This window comes from Falco rusticolus, chromosome 1 (genome assembly GCF_015220075.1).
Source record: "Falco rusticolus isolate bFalRus1 chromosome 1, bFalRus1.pri, whole genome shotgun sequence".
Classification (NCBI taxonomy): Eukaryota; Metazoa; Chordata; class Aves; order Falconiformes; family Falconidae; genus Falco; species Falco rusticolus.
Window position 1 is genome coordinate 18,225,930 of NC_051187.1, and position 26,635 is coordinate 18,252,564.

The window sequence follows — 26,635 nt, forward strand, 5'->3', positions numbered from 1 at the left end:
TTCATTATTCAACGTAAACTTACACTTGTGTACATTTTCTATATCTGCAGGGTCTTGCAGTATTTTAGTCAGTCCTTCCAGCAGTAAGGCTGCTTTGTGGTATCGATATGTAATATCTTCAGTTTGCTGAAACATCTCATCCAGAGCCGCGGACTGAACCTGGAATCATTCAGGAGATTCAGTTACATAAACTGCATTAAGTGAGTAATGAAATGAAAAATTCAAAATGAATGATATAAAAGTGTCACCAAGAAACTATTTTTGAGCCTCAAGTTAGCTGATCTATTTTTAACACTGTAAGACAACAAAACGAAGCCTGAGACAATATAGCGCCTCTGCTGTAGAAAGATATTCTGCATGTATAAGCTATAAAAGCACTTTTCGATCTTTTGTGTTTACAGGTGTTACAACGACATGAATAAATAAGCTTGTTCTTATGCCTACATTCTCTTGTAAAGGCAACAAATTAATCGTGCACGACTAGAGCATTATTTGGCTTAAGTACAATATTTGCCAGTCTCTTTTGTGTGACACCTATGTTAAAAAGACTTCCCTCTCATCAAAAAAGCAGTTAAGTTGCCTATATAGTTACTGCATCTGCTCCAGGGCAGATAGAAAGTTTATCAATTACATGAAAAAGCTTCCACATGTTTGCTACCATTTTTGCTTTATATGGACAGGCTGATGTTCTTCAAATTGACCTGGTAGATTGATGAAGCTACTTGTGTTGCTTCTGTGCCTTAGTAAGCCTCACTGGGTGAGACTTCAGCAGACAGGGCTGTGTGGCTTAGGAGTTCATTTCCTAGTGTTTATGTACCAAATGTGCTGATGTAGGGGAAATGTCCCTGAAGAACAGTATCTGCCAGGAACTTTAGCCACAGTTAAGGCAGGGCAGGAAAGAGAATGAAAGACTGACAAAATAACCACGAACAGAATCCTGGAAACATACATTCTACTCTCTGGTTGTGTAGAAGAAGTATGTGAGAGAGCAAAGCAATTTATCTCAATGTCCTATCATTTAGGGGCAAAGTGTGACTTACCATTTCTACAGCACAGCTGTAGATCAGTTTCTCTGCAGTTACACTGTTAATTTCATCAATGAACCTTTGCTTGTCTGAAAAGAAACGATTCAACTTTTCCGTCAATTTCTTGCACATGCCAATACAGAATTTGTATCTCTCATTCAGGTTTTTCACAACTGGAAGAAAGGTAAGAAGAAATTAAAAAAACCCACAACCAAAAGCCAAAAAACAACCACCAACCAACCACATACCCTAAGTTCAGCTCTTCCCAGCACTAGCAAAGTCAGTTTAAACTTGTGCTTTTAATGTTTATTTAATCTGCCACTTCTATGAATTAAACATATATCAAGGAATTTCCACTGCCCATTTCTTAAGTTTCTAGCTGCATCTTTGTTTACTATCAGAATTGTGCAATTGTACATATCTACAATTCTCTTGTACAGAAGAAAACAAACAAATGTTGCAACTTAAGCTTTTTGAGTTATGTATCAGCAAAGAAAAATCACAAGCCAAACAAATTAAGATTACGTTGCACCTACCTTGCTTAACAGCAATGGATGGATTCAGTTTCCCCGATTTGACCTGTGCTTTGGCAAGATGCAGAGAAGATGCTAGTAACTGGGCAGCTTTCATGTACAACACCAGCTGCTCTACTTGTCTAGGGAGAGGGAAGGGCAGGGAAAAAGTATATATCAAAATATATATATATCAAAACACTTTTCTTAAACACATTCAAGCCATGGGCAGACACCATTTTTTAATCACAACCCTACACAGGACCCAGCAGCAGCGAAGGAAGACAGATGTTTAAAATGCAACTCCACCCCCTCCCTTCCCTTCACAAACACGCTGTCACGAGTTGAGAGTACATCTGCTCATCTAGTAGCTGCACCAGCAAATACAAACTGCTTTAATGTAGACATTTTAAAAAACAACGCTTATTTGTGGGGACTAACTGCCTGAGGCCAACATCTTACCACAAGTGACTGGGTGTACTTTTCTCGCTGCATCATTTCCTATGCCCTGGAATTCTCAGTCGTGAAAAGCAAACACTTTGCAGGGGGCTTTTTTTTGTTGGGTTTTTTTTTGTTGTTGTTGTTGTTTTTTCAGGAAGAAGGCAGGAAGTGGAACTGCCCTTTCCCACCACTCCAAATTTCTCACACTTCTTGCTTTTGATTTTGTGTTAGGGCTGAGTGGTTTCACTGAAAAAAGGTCAAGTTTGGACAGTCCTTCCTTCCCCCTTCCCAGCCTCCACCCCAGTGCTACTGCTTCAGCCCAGTCAACAGGAACAGATGATGGCTCAGATCTGACAGAAGCTGGTACAGATTTCCAAGGTTGGAAATGCACTGCTGCAACTCAGGCCTGAACTCCTCACCATTTTCCTCAACTCATGTAGCAGGCCAGACAAAAAATGTCCTTTTATTTGTCTGCTAGTAAATGTCTCTCTATCCTTTGCTTGTTCTGATCTGTCTTCAGTTGTTAAAAACTTATTCCCATAAAAGATTCTATACAGTAAAACAATCATCACTCCCCAAAAAAAGAGCATAGTTTGAATACATTTTTGCTGTATTCAATATTCACAAATTCTCTTGATACTATTTGACCGCATACTTACCCCCATTCTTTGCTTAGCTGGCTGATCTGATCAACAACTATGCTCTCTTGGATTTGGTACAGCGATACTGCAGAAGTACACAGGTCTGGGTTTCCTCCTCGTACTGCTGTCAGATCCAGAACACATTCTGTAAATGTCAGCATCATATTTAGATGACGCAGTGTATCTGTATGTTCTCTCTGTCAGAGGGAAAGATGACAAGAATTTTGCCTTACCAGCTTATAATGGCTAAGAAGTACACTTAAACTCTTGCTAATCATTTGAGGATTTCTTGGTATGTTCATTCAATGCAGAAATCACATTTTATTAGAGCCAGCACTAGGGACTACAGAGCCAAATAGGTCCAAACAGATCAACAGATATTAATTTGTTCTCTCTTCATTAATGATTTCAAGATACTGTCGCTTATACTTAAGTCTTTAAACAAAGCCAAAGGAATTGGGACATGGAGTTCTATGTTTGCTGAAACTTAAGCAACTAAAGGAATCACAAGTGGGACATATTACTTATTATATTATCAGCAACCCAAAAGTATGCTTGGCACTTGTATGAGAAGCTAGGAGGAATATTTGGCTTTTATTACATAACAGACTTGATATCTACAAGAGAACCGATCTAAACCTTCATACTTATCTGCTACACTCTAATTTACACTTAGATCTAGAATTACATTGCGTTAAAAGGTGGCTGTTGCCAAAGTGTACCATTTAAACTAAACAACTTCAGTTGGAGCAAACAACTCACAGCTTGGTGACTAAGATACTACATGCATAATCTCTGCTGCAAAAAAAAAAGTTAGCTTTCAAAACTAACCAAAAACTCAACTAATCAAAAAATCTTAGCCATATTTATAATCTTTTCATTAGTGATGCTGGTCTAAATACATTTTAAACTCTATCTGTGGGAAGAATACAGTGTACTGTCAAACATTCATGTCATAACATTCAATAGGGATCCAAACACTTTGCAGCAAGATGCGAATGAGAAAACAGAATAGCAATCTGTCTTGAGAAATTTACAGTCCAAGGATAGCATTTTGGTAAAAGACCACCCCAATTTGTGTTTATGAAGTGTCACTCCTCCACACGTTTTATAAAAATATAGGACACTCTTCCCACAAGTAGGATTTAATGTCATCCACTGACTGTGAAAAAGCAGTTAAAAACAATGCCCAGAGGGATATTGCTACTGTCAGCACCCACATCCAGAGACTTGGCATTAAAACAGAGGCCTCTTTGGAAGGCTCTGGTGAACAAAAGCAGTTGTTCCTTTGGTTACCTATTCAAATACACGAAATGCCAGGAGTAACTACCAAAGAGAAATTGGCCATAATTGATACAGCAATATTTTCAAGATCTTAAAAAGGAATATGTGAGACAGTGAAGAGGAAACTACAAAGTGCACTGAGCAGTCCTGTTTTTACCATGTCTCTGTCTTAGCAGCATTATACATTATAAAACATTAAATTATTTTTTTCTATACCTCCATTAAAGTTTCCTCAGGCAATTCAGGAGCTTCAAAAGTGATAAAGCCCTCTAAGCTGGGAGGCGAAGTACCATAAGGCATGTACTTCAGACTCGGAGCTGCCTCGGCTCCCGGAGGAGAAGAACCCATATAAATACCAGGAGGAGAGCCCATATATACACGGCCACTAGTAGAGCAGAGAGACCCTCCAGAACTGTTTGATCCAACTACAAGAAAAATAACACACACATTCAGTCTAATAGGTTGTTCCACCTTGCAGCGCTGGGGCTGCAGATGATAGCAAATGACAAATCAGTAGTCATCACAGATTCACTCTTGGGAGGCTCTCCTCGTTCCTCGCACCACTCTGTAGAGAATGCAAAGGCCTACACCATAATGAACAGTGACGATTCATAAGACAGATTCTGGGAAATGGCTGACAAGGATTCCAAGGCAGAGTCCAACAGTACAGACCAAAGGTTGTGCTATAGCTCATGAAAGCACGCTGCTGCAGACTCCTGCTCATCCTGAGCAAATGAAGGCCTTCACCTTGAGATCTTTGATATCTGGCAACATAGACAACATGCTGAACTGCAGTCAGCTCACACCCCTCGTGTGCTGTGTCTGGTACCATTCACAGCAGCAGGCAAAAATGCAGCATCAGAAGTCTAACTTTTCCTCTCCACCTTTGTCATAGATTTATACCCCCTGTGGTGGAGTAAAGCTGTGTACACAGCATGCTACACACCACTGTATTGTAAGTCTGTGCCTCTGGCCCTCTCTTTAGGAGAGAAAAGGCAGAAGTTATCTGATATTAATCTCTGCTTTACAGAGTACTGTATGGATTAGAGGACCTGCTGTACAAGGCAATAGTCAGGTTACTTGCCCAAGAAGCGGGCAAGCCTAAATACTGCGTTTGAGAACAGTCCATAGTTGTTATGAAAGACTTACCTGAGGTGGTTCTTGTTCTGAGGACCATATGGGTGCAGGTAGGAGGGGTGGCACTGCTTGGAGGGGACCCAACAGTAAACATGACAGCCCGAGAACTTGCCCCACCTCCCATAGAAGGAGGTGCCATTGCAATTCCATAGGCACCCGCTGGAGCTGGAAGAGATGATTTCAGCAAATTAGTCCCTATTACATATATTTGTACCAGTAAGTAATTATATGCAGCAAACTGGAGCACTGCAACACAACATGCTTTGATGTAGCTCCAAGACTTGGACTATTTTGAAGTTCTGAGAGCAAATAAACCAAGCTGAGCGGACAGCCTTGGCGATACGTGAAAAGAGTCAAGATGCAGTCTGCACATATCTTTTTGCTTTCAATCTCTCCCTGTTCTACTCTCACCTAGAAAAGAGCAACAGAGGCTCTCTCTAAGAGCCTGTGGACAACTCGAGTCCTGCACCAAAAGATACAACAGAAAAATTATAAAGGCAGACTATGACAGATCTGGAGGCTAAAGACCAGCCCTGCCTGCAGAACTCATTCCATCTGCTGAAAAATGAGGTGAGAATTTCTGGTGGCCACTTGTAGCAAGAAGCAAGCTGGGGAAGGGAGGAGTAAAAAAAAAAACCAACAAAAAAACAACAAAGAAACACTGACCCAGAATTACATAAACTGGCTTTCATATGAGAACAAGGTAGAATTAGGAAATGAAACAGCCACAAATGTTGTATTAAAAATAAAACCAAACCAAAAAAAATCCAACACCCCCTAGCCAGTATAGGCAGCTGAAATATTTCTGTGTTTAGCACAGAAATAGATATTTTCCTGTCTTGGGTATTTTTAAAGCTATGCTAAAGAAATGGAACATATTCCTTTAAAGATTAAAAGAAGCCTTCCGTACTGAGGCTAAAAATTGTCAGAACCAATTATCAAAGTTGGAAGCAGAACTGTATGTAGTTGGCACTCCATAAAAAAACCTAGCACAAGGAGACAGCTTGGATGCATCAATCTGTTCCTTACCTGTATCCATTGGTCGCTCTGTATTGAGGCTGTCTGTACTGCCTTGATATAACTGGCCGCCAAGGGTAGCCTTCACTTGTTGATCTGATAGCTTCCCAGTACTAACAGACCTGGAGAGAAAAACACAACAAAGTTCTTCAGTAAGATCTTCCTATCTAACTTGCAACTAAGGATGAATTTCAGATTCTTGGTATTTATTACAGAGAATTCTTCAACAGAAGTACAGAAAGTCTTGAAATTTTGCTGTTCATCATGGACCTACTGAAATAGAGCTAAACATAGAGCCCTTTATCTCTTAAAAATCTGTATTGCAAATTTTGGCACATAGATTTTCAAGAAAAAACTGAATGGGCTTCACAGAGGCAATGAAATTCCATATTCAGATAATCAAAACAAAAAAGGGAACTAGACAGCAACACAAAGCACTCCAGGAAGTCCATGCTATATGTGTACACAGTACAAAATGTTTCTCTTGTATACAACAAACCTCAGCATCTCCTTCACAGCTCACTTTTTGCATGCTCTTCCCTCCTCCAAGCTGCTGTGCACAACGTACATTCTTCTGCCACGTTACCTACCCAACTTTACAGGTTACGAATACTCCAGTGCCCACCTGCCAAATGTGGTTTTACTGTGCTGTTCTCCTCCCTGCTTTTCACCTCCTTGGGTTGAGTGGAAGTGCGTGAAATCCCTTGGGTCAGTGATGTCTTTAGGCTGCAGCGGGCCATCTACCAAGCCCTGGCGATTAGCCAGGGCCAGTAAATTCGAGGACGCTTGAGTTTTAGGTATTTTGAAAGGAGCCGTTGCCTTTAAGAGTCAAGACCAAGAATACACACAAAATCCAAAGTTAGAACCCCAAAATACTCTTGAGAATGGTTTCAGGCAGCGTGTTACCATTTCACATTTTACTGACAGCGGCAAACTTCACATACCTTAGTGGGAGAGCCAATGATCGTTGGTAACGGAGTTTTGAACAGCCAGTCTGAACTCCTAGGTGACGATCCCATATGTTTGGTAGGTGATGTTCCCAGGCTACCTGGCCTGCTTGGTTGCGGAGAATGACTGTATCCATACCCAGCATAGGATGGGCATACTGGGTCTGAATGCTGCTTTCTGAGCTTCTGCTTGTTTTGGTAAATATCTGTGAGAGTAGGAGCACTCTGCAACCTTGCTCCCATCAGAAGTGACTGTGGAGACTGAGATGGTGGTATTGGAGAACCTGTGGGGATGAAAAACAATGGACTAAAATTCTACTCGCACTACTTGGAAAACATATGAATGAAGCCCAAAATGCCAGACATCAACATTAAACTGAAAGGAGATGGGACTGCAAATATCGTAAGATATGTTTGATCATCAACTCACTAGATGGCAAGGAGAATGGATTTAGCTTGTTGGCTATTTGGACTAAGGCTACATTACACTGATGAGATGGTCAAACTGCCAAATAGGCAAGATTTCAGGGCGACAGCTGTACTGGCAGCTGCAGCACCTCTGGCAACCTGCACCAAGACAAATAAAGTGGTTGGATTCAGCAGGAATGGCATAACCAATACTGAAATTTCAAGTGCAGCCGCCAAGACTCTAGGTTGAATAGAGGCTCTCAAGTACTGGAATTATGTTCCTGCAAACAAGTGCATGAATGCGACATTGCATGTTAATGACTTGTTTTGTACGTAATGACTTCATTTGCAGACACAAAAGGCAGCTCATCTCATGGTTCCTGCCAGAAAACTAGGTACTAAAAAGAACCAAATTATTCAGATGGAACGGTTTGGGATCATTACTTTGGGCAGCCATTTACTTTCTAGTCTGACAGACTGAATTTTTTCAAAAGCTTACTATGTACAAAGGAAGTCCACACTCAAGCACGAGTGCAAAGTTTCTCCTGAAGCAAATGGAGACGGAAGAGCTATAAGCAGTCACTTAAACAGAGGGCTTTGGGGTAAGATCTCTTATGAACATCTCACCTACTCAAAGATGCCCTTCCTCTGTCAAAATAAGGAACCTGAAATTGAATGAAAATGGTCTCTTCCTTGTGATATTTTTACATCTCACAATGAGGAACTGTGCAAAGTTACAAACAGTACAGAAGACTTCAGCTTTATGACCACAGTTTCCCAGATAAAATGCTTATCTTTGTATCCTCAAAGAACTGATACTGAAGTGACAATTTCACTCACATTAAAAAAACAAAACAAAACAAAAACCAAGAGAAAGGCAAAACTGAAAATTAACCATAGTAACTAGGGTAAGTTTTTTAAGAGCTGGCCAAGACAATCTTCTGAGATAGGCTGTTTCACAAATGTATGCTCAAAAAACCATCACAAGCTTCTTGCAATTTGCTCACTAAAGTGCCCAGCTGTTAAGACACATCTTTCAACCTTTTTAAACCTATGCTTTTGCTAGTTAGATTTTGAATGTGAGCTACTTCACCTTCATTTCATTCTACTCCATTAAACATTATGTTTTAGAATAGCCTTTCTGCCTGCAGCTCCAACAGAGGGATCAAGTCTATTTCTCATTAACTTCCCAGCCAAGAATTTACTTGGTTTGAAATCCCTCTGCTCATCTGTCTCATAGCATTGAAAGCCCCCACCCGTTGTTTCAGAAACTAGTCTTAAATCTCACTGGTTACTGTTCTAGTGTCATTGCCACCACAGGGAAGTCTTCTGAATTAGAAGCTACATCACAACTCTGTTCCAACAACATCTTCAGTCCTTAGAAAAATCTCAGTACAGCTGACCTCACTTCACCCAGAAATGAAAGACAGCTTCCCATACCCATTTAAATGCTGAGAAACAGACTTGCTGCAATTTGTGGTATTTTACAAATAGAAATACCACTGCACCCATTTGAAATTAAGACATAAAGTCAAGTAGGGAAAGAACACAGGAAACAGATGAAGAATTGAAACATTAAAAACCCTTACAGCCATCAAAACAGCACTGTGGTATGTTACAAGTCAGTTGGACACTGGCAGAAGGCACTAAACCAAGAGCCCTATAATATTCTATCCAAAGAAAAGATGCGACAAGAAAAGCATACACACTGCTTTGTATTTTCTTCACACACATCCTTTTTTAAGAGAAGGGACTACTTCAGATCTGAGGATTCATTCATTCCTTATCTTTTGTTAAGACTGCCAATAGCACAGCAATTGTGAAGGCAATTTTTGAGACACGCCATAGAACTTATTTCATATGGATGAAACCATTCCCAGATATTTGAAATATGCCTACTCCAAAAAATAAAGGCTCTATCATCTCCAGATGATTTTGGGAAGTATTTAAATAGGGGGAAAACCCACACTGCAGTTTCAACACCACCTCATAGAAAGTCAAAATAAAAAGTATAATTTGTATTTTAGTTAAAAAAGAAAATGCACCCAAAATGTGATAGAACAAAAGAACATGCTGCTGAATTGCATATTTTTATACCCAATACTTCTGGCATTACAGTGTGATTCCATCTTTAACAGTCTCAGAATGTTTTCAAGTCCTATTACTCCCTGATCACTCCCCGCCCCCCCCGCTGGCATGCCATAATAATTTATGACTTGCAAAGCTTACTGAATGCTTAGCAACGCTAACATCAGATCCCAGTCAATTTCCTAAGGGAATGATGAAAACGTGTTGCATGCTGTACACTGGTAGTTCTTCCTCCTTTTTCTGAGGACTGGCATGACAGAGCTAATCTATCAAAACCAGATTCTGAGAAGCATGTTACTACCATTCATTACAATCCATCCACTTCCATCCCTGTTTAAAGACAGGCATTATCAGAGTTGCTTTTTTGTCTTGAGAAAAATAAGCTTCAGTTGCTGTCTTATTGTGTAGGGAATTAGTTATGGGAAAGGTGTCTTGATACAGCCACAACTGGGCTAGGTTTCTACACAAACTCCGTGCACCACTTACCCAGGGTCTCCTATTAACCCATACTAAGGCAGTGTTGGCTCTCCTCCCCTTCACAAAACACTGTAGAAGATTTATCAAAATACTACTGGTTGCATTGTCCAAAGTCACTCACCTGAGAAGTTTCTACTCCTTGAATCATGTCCTTGAAGTTGTCCACAACAACAGTGTCCAAGCTGCTCAGGTATGGTTCCAACTACGCAAACAAAATCAAAATGTGAATTTAAACTTTATACTTCACCTACAAATGAAGGTAAAGCAAAATAAAACCTAGTTAGTTTGATTCTGTGTGTCATTTACCAGAAATTATTTCTGCGAATATGACCTATTTGGGGAGATTTTGGTTAAGATAATTTCAAGCAAGAATTAGTGTTCTGAATTACTGCTCCAGATAAACACTTTCTAATTGCTAAGAATTTATGGGCTTACCTAGTGGTGAAGGAGAATACGGTCTAGAAGATCCTGTGGATAACCTGCGCCCAACACCCTGTGCAGTGTCAGCTGGTACTGGAGAACAGGAGCCCATCTTCATGAAGCCCATCGGGCTAGTATTTGAGCGTCTCACAACTCCAGCTCTAACAAGGTGAAAAGAATGGTTACACACACACACTATAATAACAGTGGTTCCTTGAAATAAGCTCCAGAATCTCCTAAGGAGGATAATGATCAGTTAAAGAAAATACTGGTATTTAAAGAGAAAGCTATGACACTGAAGCTTATTAAGCTAATAACTTAAGCTAAGCTTCCCATACCGAAAACAAGCAAGATTTAGTTCCCTTTGTTCACGTTGACTTTTTAACTTTCAACACTATAATAGTCTGTTAACTGGAGAAAATTGAAAGGGATAACCCTTAGTACACAGAGGATTCCTAATATTCTAACAACTTTATCATTAAATTTTTAATTTCACAATCAAATGAAATGTATTGCTGTGAATGCCCGTTTTTGTGTCAACAAGCTTATGACAAAGTTTTCACACTGGGTCTGGTATACAGGTCAGATAACTGAAAAAAGATTAAGGGAAAGGCATTTCCCCAGGTATAGCAACTATTATAAAATCAAAGATCCTGGGAAAAAAATGCAAGGAACCACAGCGTTTGTTTTTGTAAAGATCTCCCGAGTTTTGAGTAGTCTGTTTCTGAGTCTGACCTTCACCATCCTGATCCACAAGTCAGAGAATAAATCTGGCACACTAGAGCTTTGTAATAAAACAAGCTAGTTAACTAACATGCCAAAAATTGTTTCCTTGATATTCTACAGAACAATGCATTCATCTCATCACTACATGTGTGAAAACAAACCATAACTTATTACTGACTTTCTAGTTTATGATGTAGTGCCATATAATACACAAAGAGAATTAAAAAGAGCAAGATTTCATCTTTTTACCTTCTTGGGTTGCATCTGAGTGAAAGAACAAGCTCATTTTGTTTTCATGGAAATTTCAAGTGCCCATCCAACAATCTTGAGATTGTGAAGTACTATTATTTGTTACCATTAAAATGCCTCTTTAGTATGTTTTTGTGCAGAAAAAAAATGACATCAGCAAGAAGACACGGACATCTGTCAGGGTACAAACACAAACTAGAACAAAGAAAAAGAAGTTTAAAAACCTCAAAGTCACCTTGGTGATCCGTGGGGGTTTGACACGGGGCTGGCAGTAGAGGAGAGGTTCTGTTCTATGCGCTGGTAATTCCGTAGCTGAGTGGGAACTGGGATAGGTGCCGTTTCGCTGCGGGGGGATACCGAAGGCTGGCAATGCCTGAAGTTGGAAAGTATGGAGACAGGAGATGAATATAGGTAGACAGGTCTCTCTCCAAATTGTACCACTCTTGAAATTTCAGGGAAATCTAGGAAACAGGCAAATAAGCTGCTCCTGCACTCCTTGCATGCAATATGATCTTAGCTTGTCCTAATCTAGCTCTAACACTTAACAGCAGGAGATCAGGAACTATTCGTTAGTACCTGCCTTTCTTACACTGGCTAGTATCTGATGGAGCTGAGAGTGCAGTACTAGCTGAAGCACTTCGTCACGCATCACAGTGATCTACAGATCCCTCTGACTTCCTGCCAATTAGCCCGCTCTGTTTACCACGCTTCAAAATAGCGTTCTAGGAAAACCCACTGTGCTAAGAACAGGAAGTTCAGCAGCAGGGCTGGAATGTGTACAAAAGCCACTAAAGCACAGAGATATCCCAAGAGACACCGTGAACTTGCAAAAGGAAAACATGTTATGTAACCAACCCCTGACAAAATGACCAAAACCACACACCTGAACATTAATCCACAGACGCAAGCTACAGATTAGCATTACCCAAGTTCAACTGGAGTGTCAGTGACCAGGCTTACCTCAACGCACTATCTGATAAGGGAATCAAACCACTGCAACGTAATCAGTTACCGATGCTTTTAAAGGAAGACAGAATTCAATGGAATGAATTTCAAAGGAACGGGCTTTTTGGAAGATAATCGGTTCAGTATCTGGTCCTTTATTGACCACCTCTTCACAGAAAGAGGATAAATTCTTGCGGGAAATGTGAAAAGTGTTCTATCACAAACTTTAGAAAACAAGCAGCCCCAGCACTTGCTGCACAGCTACAGCTGAACAGAAATCTGGGTTTCTGGCTGTCTTTTGAGAATTAAATACTACCTCCTAATATGCATAGAACTTCCTTAGCAAAAGAAGGAAGTTTGTCCTTTTATTACCACCTAGTTTCTAGATACAATACATATGTGTGCAGAGCTGTGTGCAAATCTTGTTTCTCTGAGATCCAGAGAATAAAATTAGCAATTAACCACAGGAGAATGAACTGTCTCTACCTATTCTTCCCATTCTGGCTGGAGCCTGAAAAGTGTTTCAGGTTCTTCTACTTGACATAAAGCAGCTAACTATGAGTACAATTCATTCAGTTTGATCAGCTAATCAGAAAAATTAACTGTTTCATAGGGTATAACCTTTTGTAAAAAAAAAAAAAATATCACACACAACAAAAGAACATTTCTCAGGAAATAAAAAACCAAAATCCAAAAGTAGCATCTTGTAGACTATCAGACACACACTCTGCTTCCTTCAGACCGTGCCCCAAGCAGCCAGTTAGTGACTAAATTTACTCAACCAATAACTAAACCATTATAGTACAAACACTGAAAGTGTGAACAGTAGACACCTGTTTCTAATCACACGACCGTTTAGCTCTTAACTTAGCAATGTACAGATACCATAACCAGCATATTTTCATAAAACAAGCAACTCTAAGAACTGTGACACCTGGCACAATTTAAAATAGGAAATTACAGTGTATGTTGTACATGGCCAATCCAGAGAAAATGGATGTTGACAGACAAACCATCCCCATTATCTGCCCTTAAGCATAAGAGGTAAGACCAAAGCTGTATTGATAGCCCATGTCAGCAGATTACAGAAACTGCACAAAGATCAGCACAAAGTAGCAATCTTTTCTTGTGACAAGCATTTCTAAACAAATAATGCTGACTTGCAGCCCTGTAGTATTAACATAAGCCAAAAATACACCGAACATAATAGCTTTATTCCACATTTAGCCACTCATCCTCTTTCTATTTGTACTGAAAACATTATGAAATTCATTGCTTGGTCAAATGGCAAATCTAACCCTTTTGTTTAGATATTACATGTGTAGTTAAACAGCATGATTATGCTTTACATTTTCCAATACAATACAGGAAATATTTCAGCCACCACTAATGAATATCAGTTCTATTTCAAACCAGCAGAAACTTAGTCTACAACCATGCGGAAGAAAGAGGACTTACTAACAGTCCTGCTGATGGAAAAGCTGCAATACATGTTTAGTTCTTTCATGTGGCTTCTTTGGTATCTTGTGAGACACAAAACACAAAATTCACAGTAACTGCTTGCACAGAAGCCACACCCAGCTACCAGCCACAAGACAATCCAGCCACGAGACACAAATCCATAGCAATCTGGGCTTTTTAAGTTCCTCTTTCTCTCACAACTTTTTAAAATGCATACTGCATTCAACAACTTGATTTACTAAATGAAGACTCTGTTGTGCTTCCTAACACCAAAAAGGCCAAGCCAGTTATGTCTCTGAAGTTTCTGTTTTCAACCAATTCAAAATTTAAACAGAAGAATGCTCTTCTTCCTTAAGAAAATCTTGCAGAGATGCATCAGAGCCAGAAGTTAGCTATGCAACCGTCAACCATTAGAATTCATAAAGTGTAGAGAGCCTGAAAAAAGCAAGTCTAGCTTCTACTTCAGTTTCCAGTAGTCATTCACTACTAAAAACCCCCGAAGATATAGTAGCAGAGAACCTTTCTATAAGATAGGAAATACTAAGCTTACAGCACACACCTGTTAGCTGTGCCAGAAGTAGTACTTCGAGAAGAGGCTGAGGATGGTTTCTGTACAGTTCCTGAGCTTCCAGAAATAGTTAACGGTGACTGCCTGTGAAAGCAAAAACCACTGTCAAAAGACAGGTCTTCACATCAAAGAAACTATCTACTTTGCAGCAAAACTTTATGAATTTGAGCTGTTTACATATTGCTATTAAATTCAACTTGGCATATTAATCTTTAAGAAAGTCCACACACCTATGTAAACGCATCACTGCCAAAACCCCAGCAACCCCTTCTACAGCTGCAGCATCAATTTTAGAACATGAGACTTCTTTTGGATAAAGCTCAGCACACCTACCCGCCACACATCAAGAACTCGCTGGAAGCCCGCCTGCCAGCTGCTCCCAATGGCATATCATCTACAGTAAGCAGAAGAACACATTGAAAATCAAAGTAATGAAGCAGAACCTTAAAAAAAAAATCTCAAATATTACTGTTGTAGAAATAAGCACTTCTGGCAAACTTCTGTCAACATGTAAAAGTTTTCCACAAACTGTTTTTTGTATGAAAATACCTCAAACGTGACCACCAACAGAAATGTAACTGTGGAAGGCAATTCTTTAGCAGGTTTTTTTGTTGTTTGTTTTTGATGGGGTTTTTTTGCTATACTAATTATGATAATTTTGAAATAAAATCCTTTGTTTAAGAGTACAAAGTATCAGCATTGGGAAATTTATAATAAAGAATGCCAGAAGCCCTTCAGAGATCAACGCATTAATTTAGTCAAATATTTAACATGAGTTGGTGACATATAGAAAATGGCTGACTAGCTTCTTAGTGGCAATTCAGATTTGGATAATGTCATAAAGTGGCAGCATGCAATATGCAAGTCTTTCTATTTTTAAGTCTGGTCTGATGCCTTACCTTTCATGTTAAACATTTTTTATGTTTTTACTTGCTGTTGTTAATTATCTAAAGCTCTACAGCATGGACTATAGATGCTCAGTTAGTCTGGAGGTAGCCAAGAGCCTGCTTCCACTAAGAGAATCCCTGGGCTTCTTACCAGCAATTGTTTACAACTGACTTTTCTTCTACTGCCAAACCCCAATACTTTCCATGACTTTAAATGCCCATGGTATCTTTGGCTTATCTGGCTACTCAGTTGAAGGTGATAACGTTCCAGACAGACATGCAAGTGTACCAAACAGTCTCCCTTCAAGGAATAATCAAACTAAAGAAATCAGTTCCAATGTGAATTAAGACACATTTAGAGAAAAAGAGCCAAAGAATAACAAGGTGTAAAGGTATGTTGCAAGTGGAAAGTATTTTAAAATGTAAAAATAAGGAAGGTTCTTACATGAGTGGTCTGAAGAGATATTGTGTGGGACAAGAACAAAGTCATCTGTGTCACAAGAGGAGTTCTTGCTACTGGTACTGGCAGAGTCTTTAGAGACTTGGAGATAGTTAGGAGGACCCAATGGAGGTGAAGACAAATTTTCTTCTTGAATATGCTGCATGTCTGGCAGAGACTGGGGGGTAGGGTAGGGGTGGGGGGTTGTTGGTAGAAAAAAGGAAGTAAAAAAAAAAAAAAGCCACATTGTAAAACCAGCGATTCAGAATATAGAATTGCTCTTTTAACTATGAAGTTTCTAAAGTAAGAATCATCACTACCTTTGACACACAAAAATACTCCCATCAACAAAAAAACAAACAACCAAAATACAGCCCAAGATTTAAGTATTTAGAAATATAAAATGTATTTGAATTCAGACATTTCAAATACTGGATAACCTTGCAGTTTCAATTTAGACAGTCCTATATTAAATAGGCTGTGAATGTAAACAATTGTAATTCATTCAATCATTCCACGCACATCTTCTAAATACCACATAAAATTAAAGTCATCAGTTCGTATCCGTATAAGGGACCTTAACCAAGAAGGCCAATACAAAAATTACCTGTAACACTCGCTATATTGCAAACCATACTAGCACATCTAAAAGATTTGCCACTCTAGCATCTGATATGTATTTTTTTTCTTTCACAAAAAAGAAAAACAACAAAAACCCACAAAGTACAACACAAGGAGCAAGAGAGAACCAAAATGTTAATGGTACTCCTCTAGCAAAAGACAGGGGCATTCCTTGCTCTGTGCTCTTAAACATGACAGTTTTCACCGTTCAAGTACTGAAAGATCTAAATTTCAGTAAATCTTGGCTAAACATTACAGAAAATACTTTCCAGAGATTGTTCTGTAAATTGGAGAACTTACTGGAGGAGAAGCAAAACGGCATGAAGGAGAGCTACCACAGGAACTGCCAGAGACTGAGCCTGCATATGTGGGTACTGGTACAGGACAAGCTAGAAGGAGAAAAAAAATAATGGGACTAAGATTTTGCAAGGCTGAGTTTCCAACAAACTCATTTCCTTGCTGCTTTTCATTCATGAACTCTTACACAACTGAGAAGCACAGCACATCCTTAAACACACAAGGGTATTTAAGTTCAATTGAAATGTCAAAGGAACTAGTAAATAAGTATCACATTTCAGTCTAGCATAATACAAAAAAGATTCAACATCTAGGCTTACAATAGAGCACAACAACAGTCAGACTCAGGAACAGATCTCATAAACACTTAGTGTGGTATCTGGCAGATCTTTCTCCCTTCCAGTCCCCAACATTCATCATTCACACAAATAAGTGGAAAAACTAAACTACTTACATTTTTTGACTGTTGAAATCTGATCCAGGAAAGGGTGGTTGAAAAATGCTTCTGTAGAACAAGGAACAACAACCATTGTGAGTAAACGTACAAATGACATAGAATTTACAGACTATATTGCAGATGGCAATAAATGGTTGCCTTCCCAGAATCAATATTTCAGAGCCAGAGGGTGAAAAGCTTATAAAAGATTGAAGTCTTCTATGTTATATGTTGCTATAGTATTTGGAAAGGAAGCAAAAATCAATTTAATAACTTCAAACAACAGACAGCAAGGCAAATCAGACTGAATTACCGAAGGACATTTTATGACTGCACTTAAGGAACATGTACACAAGAAGCCTTCCTATACTTCTCATGAAATCATGTTCTCTGTGTTCAATATTGTACTATTTCAGTTTGAATTTGCTCTTCAAAATGATGAGCATCTCTCACATCAAATACTGAAAGTATTCTCATTTCTGCCTTGCTCAAGGACTGATGCTTATTTTTGAACCCATAAAGCTACTCCTTAGGTGGCCAAAAAATCGCAACAGACCAGCAGCCATTCTCCTTCCCACTTCCCACCAGCAGAACACAACCTGTGCAGCCGGTTCATAGCGTAATGCAGAATTAGACACAATTTCTTTAATGATTTCCTCAGTTAACTTGTTCTGTTACAATAGAAACATTGCATTTGTTGTAAATGGATATGCTAAGATGCATTTAATTGACTTGGCATAACCAGTTGGCTAGCAGTTTACATGGGAAGTTTTATTCTACAAGAAGCAACCTTCAGCTAGTTCAGGGAAGCTGAGGGTTGGTGGAAGCCAGCAGCTGAGCTTTGTGAACTTTACTGGGGAAAACCAATATTGTTCATCAGACCTAAGGAAATAACAAGGAAAAAACCTAAAAGAATCTGAGGCCTGCAGTATCTCCTCTTCCTTCAACAACACTTTCTTCCATGACCTGATAAGGAAGGGAGGTTAGCTGTAACGCAAGAACAATGTAATGATTAACTTCAACATGAGGATCAGGTGTTCCTGAGCTTTCGTACAACACCTGCTGTTCTGCTTTATATTGCTGGAAGATCAACAAGATTTCCAATGCTATTTTTACTTTAACAACAGGCAACTGGGCTCAGTTGCACACTCTCCCTTTCACTCCCTTTGCTAAGCACATTCCAGAGCAGCCCCTTTGAGGCCCTTTAAGTGGCTCAGCCAAGGAAAACATGACTTTCATCACTACCATTCTGCTTTCTATTTTTCTTTCTAGCACAAATGCATTCTCCCACTACCACAGATGATACAATGAATCTCCCATGTTTGAAGAAACTGTAGGGGATCAGCACACCTAGAGTGTGAAGTGGAATCAATTACTCAAAGTCCACGTTTGTGATGTATTAATTCTTCTACACATAGATTTATATACTGACCTCTGAATACTGTCACTAATATCTGGGACATTTTACCCAATTATCATTATTTTTTTCTGGATATGACTTCTACTTAAGTTTTTACATACAGCAGTTAAATCAAGTTACATCAGTCACATCCACACACAAAGTGCCATGTCTGGTTCTCAGAAGAGAAACACCTTAATTATGCTAGTACTGATGTTTTAAATTCCAAATTGCTAAAACCAAGTTTGATATTTCTCGGAGCAAAACTCAGCAGGAATTTAAAATTTAAAAAAAAAAAAAAAAAAAAAAGGATGCAGCTATGAGAGAGTCTTGATCTTCAAGTAAAGAACTAAAACACCTTACAAATTGAATTGTTCTCTCTCCACAGCCTAACAGTCGTCTTATCACGAATATGCAAGGACCACTTGTGATGAATGAGTCAATTTGTGTATTTCAGTACTGCATCAAAACTAAGCTTGCATGCATAACGAGAGCGCAATGGGGAAGTCTCATTAAGCAGAAACAAAAATATAGCATGTCTGTCTTTGGGATGCAACTCGCCCTAGGATCTGAGCATCACAAGAGCTAATAGCTTATGGTGAGGAAAGCACTAGGTCTTATCTACAAAGAGCACGAAGAGACTTTAAGGTTTAGGCTCCTCCTCACCATTCCATAAACTCAATAGGTCACCTATCTTGTTGCTAAAACAAACCCCAGTAATAAAGCACATTGCTATTGATATAAAATAGTAACAATGAAAAAGATAATTTAGCTAAGTTAGCTTTAATTAACTAAAACTTTAAGATTAACATTTCCTGGCAGCTATGACAAACAGTGCTACAAAATTTAAAACAACCAGCATGAATAACATGACATACAAGATGCAGCTAAGAACAACTAATTAAGATTTAACTTTTCAGTGGTCATTTTTTAAAAATGCTGTCTGAGTTTTCATCTAAAAAGAAGAAAAAAGCATTACTAATTTTGCAGTAATAGGTAACCAAAACCCCAGCAATAAAAAGGCTTTTTGAGACCAAAGAGAGTAAGTAACAGACAGTGACTTACAGTTAAGTACAAAGAACAACAAATTTAAACTTTATTCCTGACTAATTTTGAAGGGCCAACAGTTGCAGCCAGTTTGAATGATTCAATAGTACCAGTTTGAGGCCTTGAAATCTTAAGAACAATGTTCTGCAACAAAGATCTCCAGCTAAAGAGAAGCAGCCAAACACAGCAGTAATTTGAAGCCAAACGAGTTCACTTTTGTTAAGAGGGTATCCATATAGTTTGTACTAGGGTTTAACTTCCCAATTAATGCAAAATGCAAAACCCCCAGACATTGCAGTGATGTTTAACAGACGGCAAAATTCAGTCACTGCACATTTTAAAAATTCTAGGACTTAATGAAATACAAAGATACAACTGTTGTTCCAGTACTTTGTTATGTTTCTGCAGCCAACACTACATGGAGATCAGAGATGTCTGTTCCCAGTCTGACGCCTAAACACCAGTTAAAGCAAGAGAAATAAGACTGTGACATGAAATTTAAGGTATATCAGGTACCACTTTGTGGGCAAAAAAAGGCCACAATTGAAAGCAGTAAATTAATTTATATTTCATTATTCGTCAACAAAGTCATAATTTTTTGTGCACCACAATACTGACTGACAGCCATTATCTATTGATTTATTTTGGGTACTATACGTACTTTATGATAACTGAACAGAAAAAAGTACTTCACTTTTCATGTAATTGGCTGTAGACGAAAGGTCAAGACAGTTATTCCAGTCACTTGAATACAACCAGCACGGAAAGTCAAGAGAGCAAAAGGAAAAGTTACATACCAAAGTCCATTCTGTCTTTTTGGTTTCTCTGAAGCAAACCCAACAGCAGATCAGCCAGGTAAGCTGACGTTTCCCTAGGAATACTGCACACAAGAGGAAGTAAAACATGCATTACATTTAATGCATGCATTAAATAATGCATAGCACGTTAAATTTCAGGAAGTCAGCATTCTGCCACATCCCTCAATCTTCACTATACATGCTCGATAACCTTAGTACAGGACCCTTTCAACTCAGCAAGGCACAATGAAGGTAAGATGCAACATGAGTCACTGGTATCATACAACATCCTTGTTTATAGATAGCAACATCAAGTATTTTTATGAATCCCGGGCATTCCCAAAGATGAAAAAGCGTTCAGTCAACAAATGTAAGTGAGAGGAAAGGCACAGTGACATACCTAGGAATCAAATTCCTGTTCTTTTCATAAAACATTCTCAAATCTTGAGGACTATTGGCCTGTCAAATAAAAATGTACATTAATTAAAGTTCAGTTTCACGGAGAAAAGAGCTTTCGTACCTATGCACACATGCACAGAAAGGAGGGTTTTGCTTATGGGCCTGAAAGGAGAAAACCCCAAGCACAGCAGTGACTTCAGTACTGGGTATCGTTATATATTTCCCTGGGCTTGAACACACTGATCTCGTAGACCAAGCATAAGCAACTTCTCCCTTGGTATCCTCAAGTGATCTGGCCTTCAAAGCATCGACACTACACTCAGACATCACTACTTCTGTTTTCATGACTGGAAGGAAAAAGTCCTAGGAATTTCCATGAGACTAAAAAGTGGAAAAGGAAAAAAAAGTCTTACCTGAAAAGGTGGTTTTCCAACAAGACACTGATAAATCACAGTTCCTATGCTCCACAGGTCTGCTTTAGCATCATAGTGTTGAGACATAATCACTTCAGGGGCCTGGAACGAACAGCAAAATCTCAGAAGGGAAAAAAAAGAAGCAAAGCCACAGCCATACGAATTCTGCAGTTGTTCTGTCAGAGCAGTATAAACAGACTATACTAAGACAAAATGAACTTTTTAATCTGCATTACATGGCTTCTAACAGTTCTATCTAAAATGAAAGCTAGTTTCAAAACCACAGAAAACTGGAAAAGTTGATGTTCTAAAGAAAGCACCTAGTGATGGGCATGTATGGGGACAAGAGTTAAGTGTTATTTACTTGGTTTATGCAGCCCTCCTTGTGGATAAATAACTAAGCATTTCATAACGAATACCTTTATCACCATTTTACATATACAGAAACAAGACAAGGGAAAGGAAAACGATCTTCCCATGATCATACAGCACAGTAGTGGTAGTGCCAAGGTCAGACAGTTCAGTGCTCAACTGGCTACCACACTACTTAGTAAAAATTAATGGCAATTAACTCAAAATTGTTTTCTTTAAAAAAAACCAAACAAACCCACATGTGAGATAATACATTAAATAACTAGAATGAAAACAAGTAGGTTTTTTAACTACTAGTGTAAAGTCTATATTTGATCACTTTTTATTTTCTATGAAACTGGGAAGGAGATAATGCCCCATTTCAGGAAAAAAAAACTTATGTAAGTGGGAATGAAACTACTTTGCAAAAAAAAAAAAAAATCAATGCTAAGATGTATTGTTTTTTAATTCTCTAAGATTTTTCCTCCCTGCAGCACAAAGAAATGTTCAATTTCTCTCCGATTTTAATAACCGTGACCTCCAAATCACAAGAGAAAAAGGAGCCAGTAAAACTATGGAAAGGTGAATTGCATGCTGCCCCTAATACTTTTACAGCAACATTAGGCATTTGCCGATCTGCAGGCAGCAAATTACTTTGTTCTGGTAGGAGAATGTTTGCGATAAGCAACATAATCTGAAATATACTGTCACTTACCATATACATAGGGGAACCACACAGAGTTGCAGCCATCATGTTGCTATGCAGATAACGAGCAAAACCAAAGTCAGCTATGTAAAGAAACACATTTGTCAATTAAAAGAAAGATAATTTTCAAATCTAGAAATTATCTGTCTCTTATTGAAAGCTGCTACAATTACTAGTTAGAGAGAAAAAGACAGGTATAACATATAGCCAGCTACACATAATAGTAAAATCTGTGTTACATGGAAAGAATAATGTATTATCTCCAAAATAGCAAGCCAAGAAACAGCAGTGGCATCATTTGCACAAACTACTGCTCAGCCATCTCTCCAGCTGCAGAGCATGCTCTCTGGCATCAGCAGGAAAGGATTAAAGTCAGTGGCTAAATATAAATGGTTCATTAAGAGTGATGAACATACAATCTGCTTCAGCAAAACCACATCAGGTAGAAGTTTAAGTCATCAAGTTTCAGATGCCTGAATTTTCCACATAGCATCCAAAACTATCAAATAAGGACAGCAAGAGAAGTTTTGTCTCCTCTGTGCTGTTCAGAAGATGGAGTTGGAAGAGATCTCAGATTCTGGTTGAGCAAAAGCATAGAGGGGAAAAAAAAAAAAGTCTTAAAAACAAGGTATTTCTAAATGGACACTTAACAGACAACAATGAGAGATTAAAACTCCCGAAGTGTCCTCTGAAGAAGAGTTTGGTAGTATCCGGAACAGTTGACATCTCTCCCCAGTTACAATGCCAACCCTCCTTCTGCCAAAAATAGGTCATAACCTACATTTCAAAACTTCTCAAATAACCCTTAGGAGGGTCTACCACAAAAAAAGCCAGCTGGAACTGTTACTGGAGTCTCACATGCACGTGGTTTTAAAATGAGCTAAAGGCTACTTGGAAGTTTCAAAGCTTACAGATTTATGTCTAATTAAAATAGTTTAATGCTAGAAACATAAGCTAAATAGGTTTCTTTTTTCTGCAGATTTAATCAGAAAGGTCTTTATGACTCAATCTTTTTTTAAACTGAGAATCTGCATTACAGCATGAAGCTCATCATTCTAGACCTACTGTCTGATTTGCATCAATTTAATACACATCATATCCAGTACAGCCTCTGCACTTCAACTACAAAGAAACTTCTGAGTAGGGAAACAATCCAACAGTGATGAATTACCTTTAGATCAAAGAAAAGCATATTTACCTATTTTGATGCGTATGCCGCTGACACTTGACTTCCTACGACTGGCATAAGACAACAAAATATTCTGTGGTTTAAGATCCCTATGAATGATTCCTTTGCTGTGCAGAATGCGCATAGCTGCTGCAATCTGCTGGAGGAACACTCGGATGGTATCTTCACTAAGAGTTCCTTTAGCTGGAAATAACATACACATTAGCAGATGAGAAAATAAGTATCATTATCTTTGGGCAAAAAGCAATAAAACACACAGTGATCAAATGCAAAAACAATGAAGACAACCAAATAATAGTGAATTGCATTCAGAACAATCCAATCTCCAATGTTTTTCTATGAATGTATATAGAGTCTCAACAACATACACATCTCCATGCTTTTAGGCTAGCTACAGTACTCTGAATTACCTGTTTTTACAGTAGTTTTTCAACTTGGTAGCACAATAATTGTAAAACTTCTCAATCCCCATTAAATCCTAAACTTCCTAAAAAGGCAAAGGAGCCAAGAAATAAAAGAACTTCACAGCTTAGAACATTAAATGTATTTACAATCATGTTACAACCTGGAGCTCTAAAATTTGTGCTTTAAATAAATTATAGGGATTGCAGATAACCATTCTGCTTAAAAATTTCATCCATGATAAAACTCATTTTGAAGGGAACAAATGACGATGTACTTTTGAAAGTTTTTTCAGAAGGTATTATCTCATTCTGCAGTCTGAAAAAGTACTAAATGCGGGAGCTTGATTACACTGTATACTTGTCTTCCCAGGGATTTTAACGGGAAGTACATTAGGCTTTTAATATACACAGTTACCATAACAATAGCTCTTCACAAAAAAGATTCCTTCAACATGCTGAGATACAAAGGCAAGTAGAAAAATATTTTCATCAAGAAAAATATGAAGATTAACATCTCTCCTCAAACTTTTTTTTTGTAATAAGAATCCATTTGTCATGAACTTCTGTGTTCACTTTGGACAAAGCCATGTTGAAGGGCAAAATCTCTTCTAAACCAGAACTGCCTCTTCGTAGAAAGCATTATTACATAAGTAATTCAGTATTTTTAAGTTCACATCTTGGAAAAATAAGCAAGTGGAATCAAAACACTGGAAGCAGCCCCCCAAATAAGACTTTAGAAATAGAAAAGAGTATATTTTTCAGCATGCTACTTATGATTAGCTACATCTTCTCCCTCATTTACAAATAAGGGAATGTTACATTCTACTGTTTTGAAAGTAGTGGCAAAAAGCTTTTTCTGTCTATGCATTATTTTATTCACTTTCATTGCTACTTTGTGGGGTTTATTTGCAAGTATGAGTGGCATTTAAAATCACTGGGAAATATTTCAAAATAAATGCAAAACCTTATTGTCTTCCAGCAGCTTCAAAATTTAGTTTTCAAGTTCTCAGTGTGGCATAAAAACACACAACAAACATCGCTCTGCTGCTGACCTTGACTGGAGATAGAGTACAGCACTAAATGGGTTCTGAGCAAATTGAATTACTCTTATAAAGAGGGTACTCTAAAAAAAAAAAAAATCACACACACATGCATTGTGGAATTACACAAGTTCCATGAACAGAAAAACATTTAAACCACAAGCGAAAAAATCTCAGGTAAACACCAATGGATTACAGGAATGCAGAATATAAACATGTAATACAATAGCTTCTTAACAGGGAAATACAGTAGTCAATTACCTTGTAAGTAATCTGCCAAATCCCCACCATTGCAGTACTGTTAAAAAGAAAGGTTTTTATTTAAAACACCAGCACTGAAATACTTGCTATATAATTTTTACTGTGTAATCTTTTCAAGAAAATTACAACATCTTTTTCACCTGTTGGCCTTAAAATTGGTTTGTCAGTTATTTGTAATTAATAATTTGAGGTGTGACACTTCATCAATACTTACAGTATCATAAAATGAAACTGAATAATTTATGGAACAAACACTGCTGATAAATTCAGTAGTGCATAGGAAATTAATAATCCAGTTTTCAGAATTGCTTGCTTTCCAAGTCATGGTTATTTTGCAGCTGTGCAAAGAAGGAGTTTTGTCTAAAAATCATCTTTAAAACCATCCAGAAATAAACATGTACGTTAACACATACCTCCATTACCAAAAAGACAGAATTGGGCATTTCCTAAAAAGAGAAGAACAAATCCCATTTAAGAACGTACCAAGACAAAGCCTTTAGTATCTGCTTTAACCAAGCATGACATGAGATTTTTCAATCAACTGAGAATCCTCATGTTAAAGTCAGTTTTAGAGGGTAGCATATATGTACATTCCCCACCATTAAATATTTCACATTTTCAGAAATATTAGTAAATGTAAAAAAAAAAAAAAAATATCACCAGGCAATATCATGAAGACTAAAGTTATCGTTTGAAAGAGCATTATACTCAAGTAACATCAGTTAGCACTGTATGTCACTCCCTTAGCTTTCAACCGCCTTGGACTGCTCTATCAACACCACCTCTATATTAAGAGCCCTTACAAATACATAAATTTTTGCTATCAGACATCAGTGAAATCAATCACTATTGGGACACTTACATTTAGTCAGAACTACACTGGGCAGAATTACAAACCGTAAGCAAGACAATTTGGCTACGACAACCAGTTTTCTAAGGAGGAATTCCAAAGTTATGTTCCCTACTTCCGAGTAAAATAAGCTTTGGTTCTGCCATCTGACAAGCTGAAGGTCAACCAGAAATCACAGAGCAGTTAACTGTCTGGAATAAACCGAATCCCAAACACTATTCTATAGGATAGTTAACTTCTGGAATTATGTGTACTTCTGTGAAGTATCTCCCTCGGCAAGTCACTGGCAGAAGCATGCCCCTGCCATGGACCTAAAAGCCTTATGGCAAAGGTGTGACTTGTTACAGCAGCCCTACTGAGATTTTCCAAAGCACTGAGCTCCTTTGACCTATTTGCAAGCTGAATTCCCTCTCTTGTAACTGGGTAAAAGTTATTGAAAGATAGATTAGCTAACTTCTACTGTAAATTATCTACACACTCCACAAAAATGCAGTAAAAGTGTGCTTAAATCCGACTATAACAAGAACATTCATCTTTTTTACAAAATTTTATGAGGGAAGAAAAAGCCTACCTATGTCAATAATCAACACTGTTTTCCACAAAGTCTCCTGCATAAAATAGTTTTGTTGTGCCTACAAAGTTAAAGACGTTCAGAGACCTTTCATAAAGCATTTTTTCTCTTTGAGCTGACTGAATAAGACTGAAAGGAAAGAAGACAGAACTAGAAGGAAACATAAGGCAATATACACTAAA

At 38.2% G+C, this 26,635-nt stretch overlaps 1 protein-coding gene across 1 annotated transcript in view; it reads right to left on the reverse strand.

Annotated features, from left to right (window-relative positions):
- The window catches only part of ULK2 (unc-51 like autophagy activating kinase 2), a 40,259-nt gene that overhangs the window by 1,915 nt on the left and 11,709 nt on the right, over positions 1 to 26,635 (reverse strand). Inside the window, exons 4-27 of the mRNA XM_037372332.1 lie at positions 25,446 to 25,478; positions 25,033 to 25,069; positions 23,337 to 23,510; positions 22,148 to 22,221; positions 21,082 to 21,183; positions 20,670 to 20,728; positions 20,270 to 20,352; positions 17,045 to 17,095; positions 16,594 to 16,682; positions 15,679 to 15,850; positions 14,680 to 14,740; positions 14,338 to 14,430; positions 11,608 to 11,745; positions 10,413 to 10,558; positions 10,099 to 10,179; positions 7,002 to 7,288; positions 6,683 to 6,876; positions 6,070 to 6,179; positions 5,053 to 5,205; positions 4,120 to 4,328; positions 2,638 to 2,816; positions 1,562 to 1,680; positions 1,041 to 1,198; positions 24 to 159 (exon numbers count right to left, since the gene is read on the reverse strand). Of these exons, the coding sequence (XP_037228229.1) occupies positions 24 to 159; positions 1,041 to 1,198; positions 1,562 to 1,680; positions 2,638 to 2,816; positions 4,120 to 4,328; positions 5,053 to 5,205; positions 6,070 to 6,179; positions 6,683 to 6,876; positions 7,002 to 7,288; positions 10,099 to 10,179; positions 10,413 to 10,558; positions 11,608 to 11,745; positions 14,338 to 14,430; positions 14,680 to 14,740; positions 15,679 to 15,850; positions 16,594 to 16,682; positions 17,045 to 17,095; positions 20,270 to 20,352; positions 20,670 to 20,728; positions 21,082 to 21,183; positions 22,148 to 22,221; positions 23,337 to 23,510; positions 25,033 to 25,069; positions 25,446 to 25,478 (2,938 nt within the window). The remainder of the gene's footprint in view (positions 1 to 23; positions 160 to 1,040; positions 1,199 to 1,561; positions 1,681 to 2,637; positions 2,817 to 4,119; positions 4,329 to 5,052; positions 5,206 to 6,069; positions 6,180 to 6,682; positions 6,877 to 7,001; positions 7,289 to 10,098; positions 10,180 to 10,412; positions 10,559 to 11,607; positions 11,746 to 14,337; positions 14,431 to 14,679; positions 14,741 to 15,678; positions 15,851 to 16,593; positions 16,683 to 17,044; positions 17,096 to 20,269; positions 20,353 to 20,669; positions 20,729 to 21,081; positions 21,184 to 22,147; positions 22,222 to 23,336; positions 23,511 to 25,032; positions 25,070 to 25,445; positions 25,479 to 26,635) is intronic.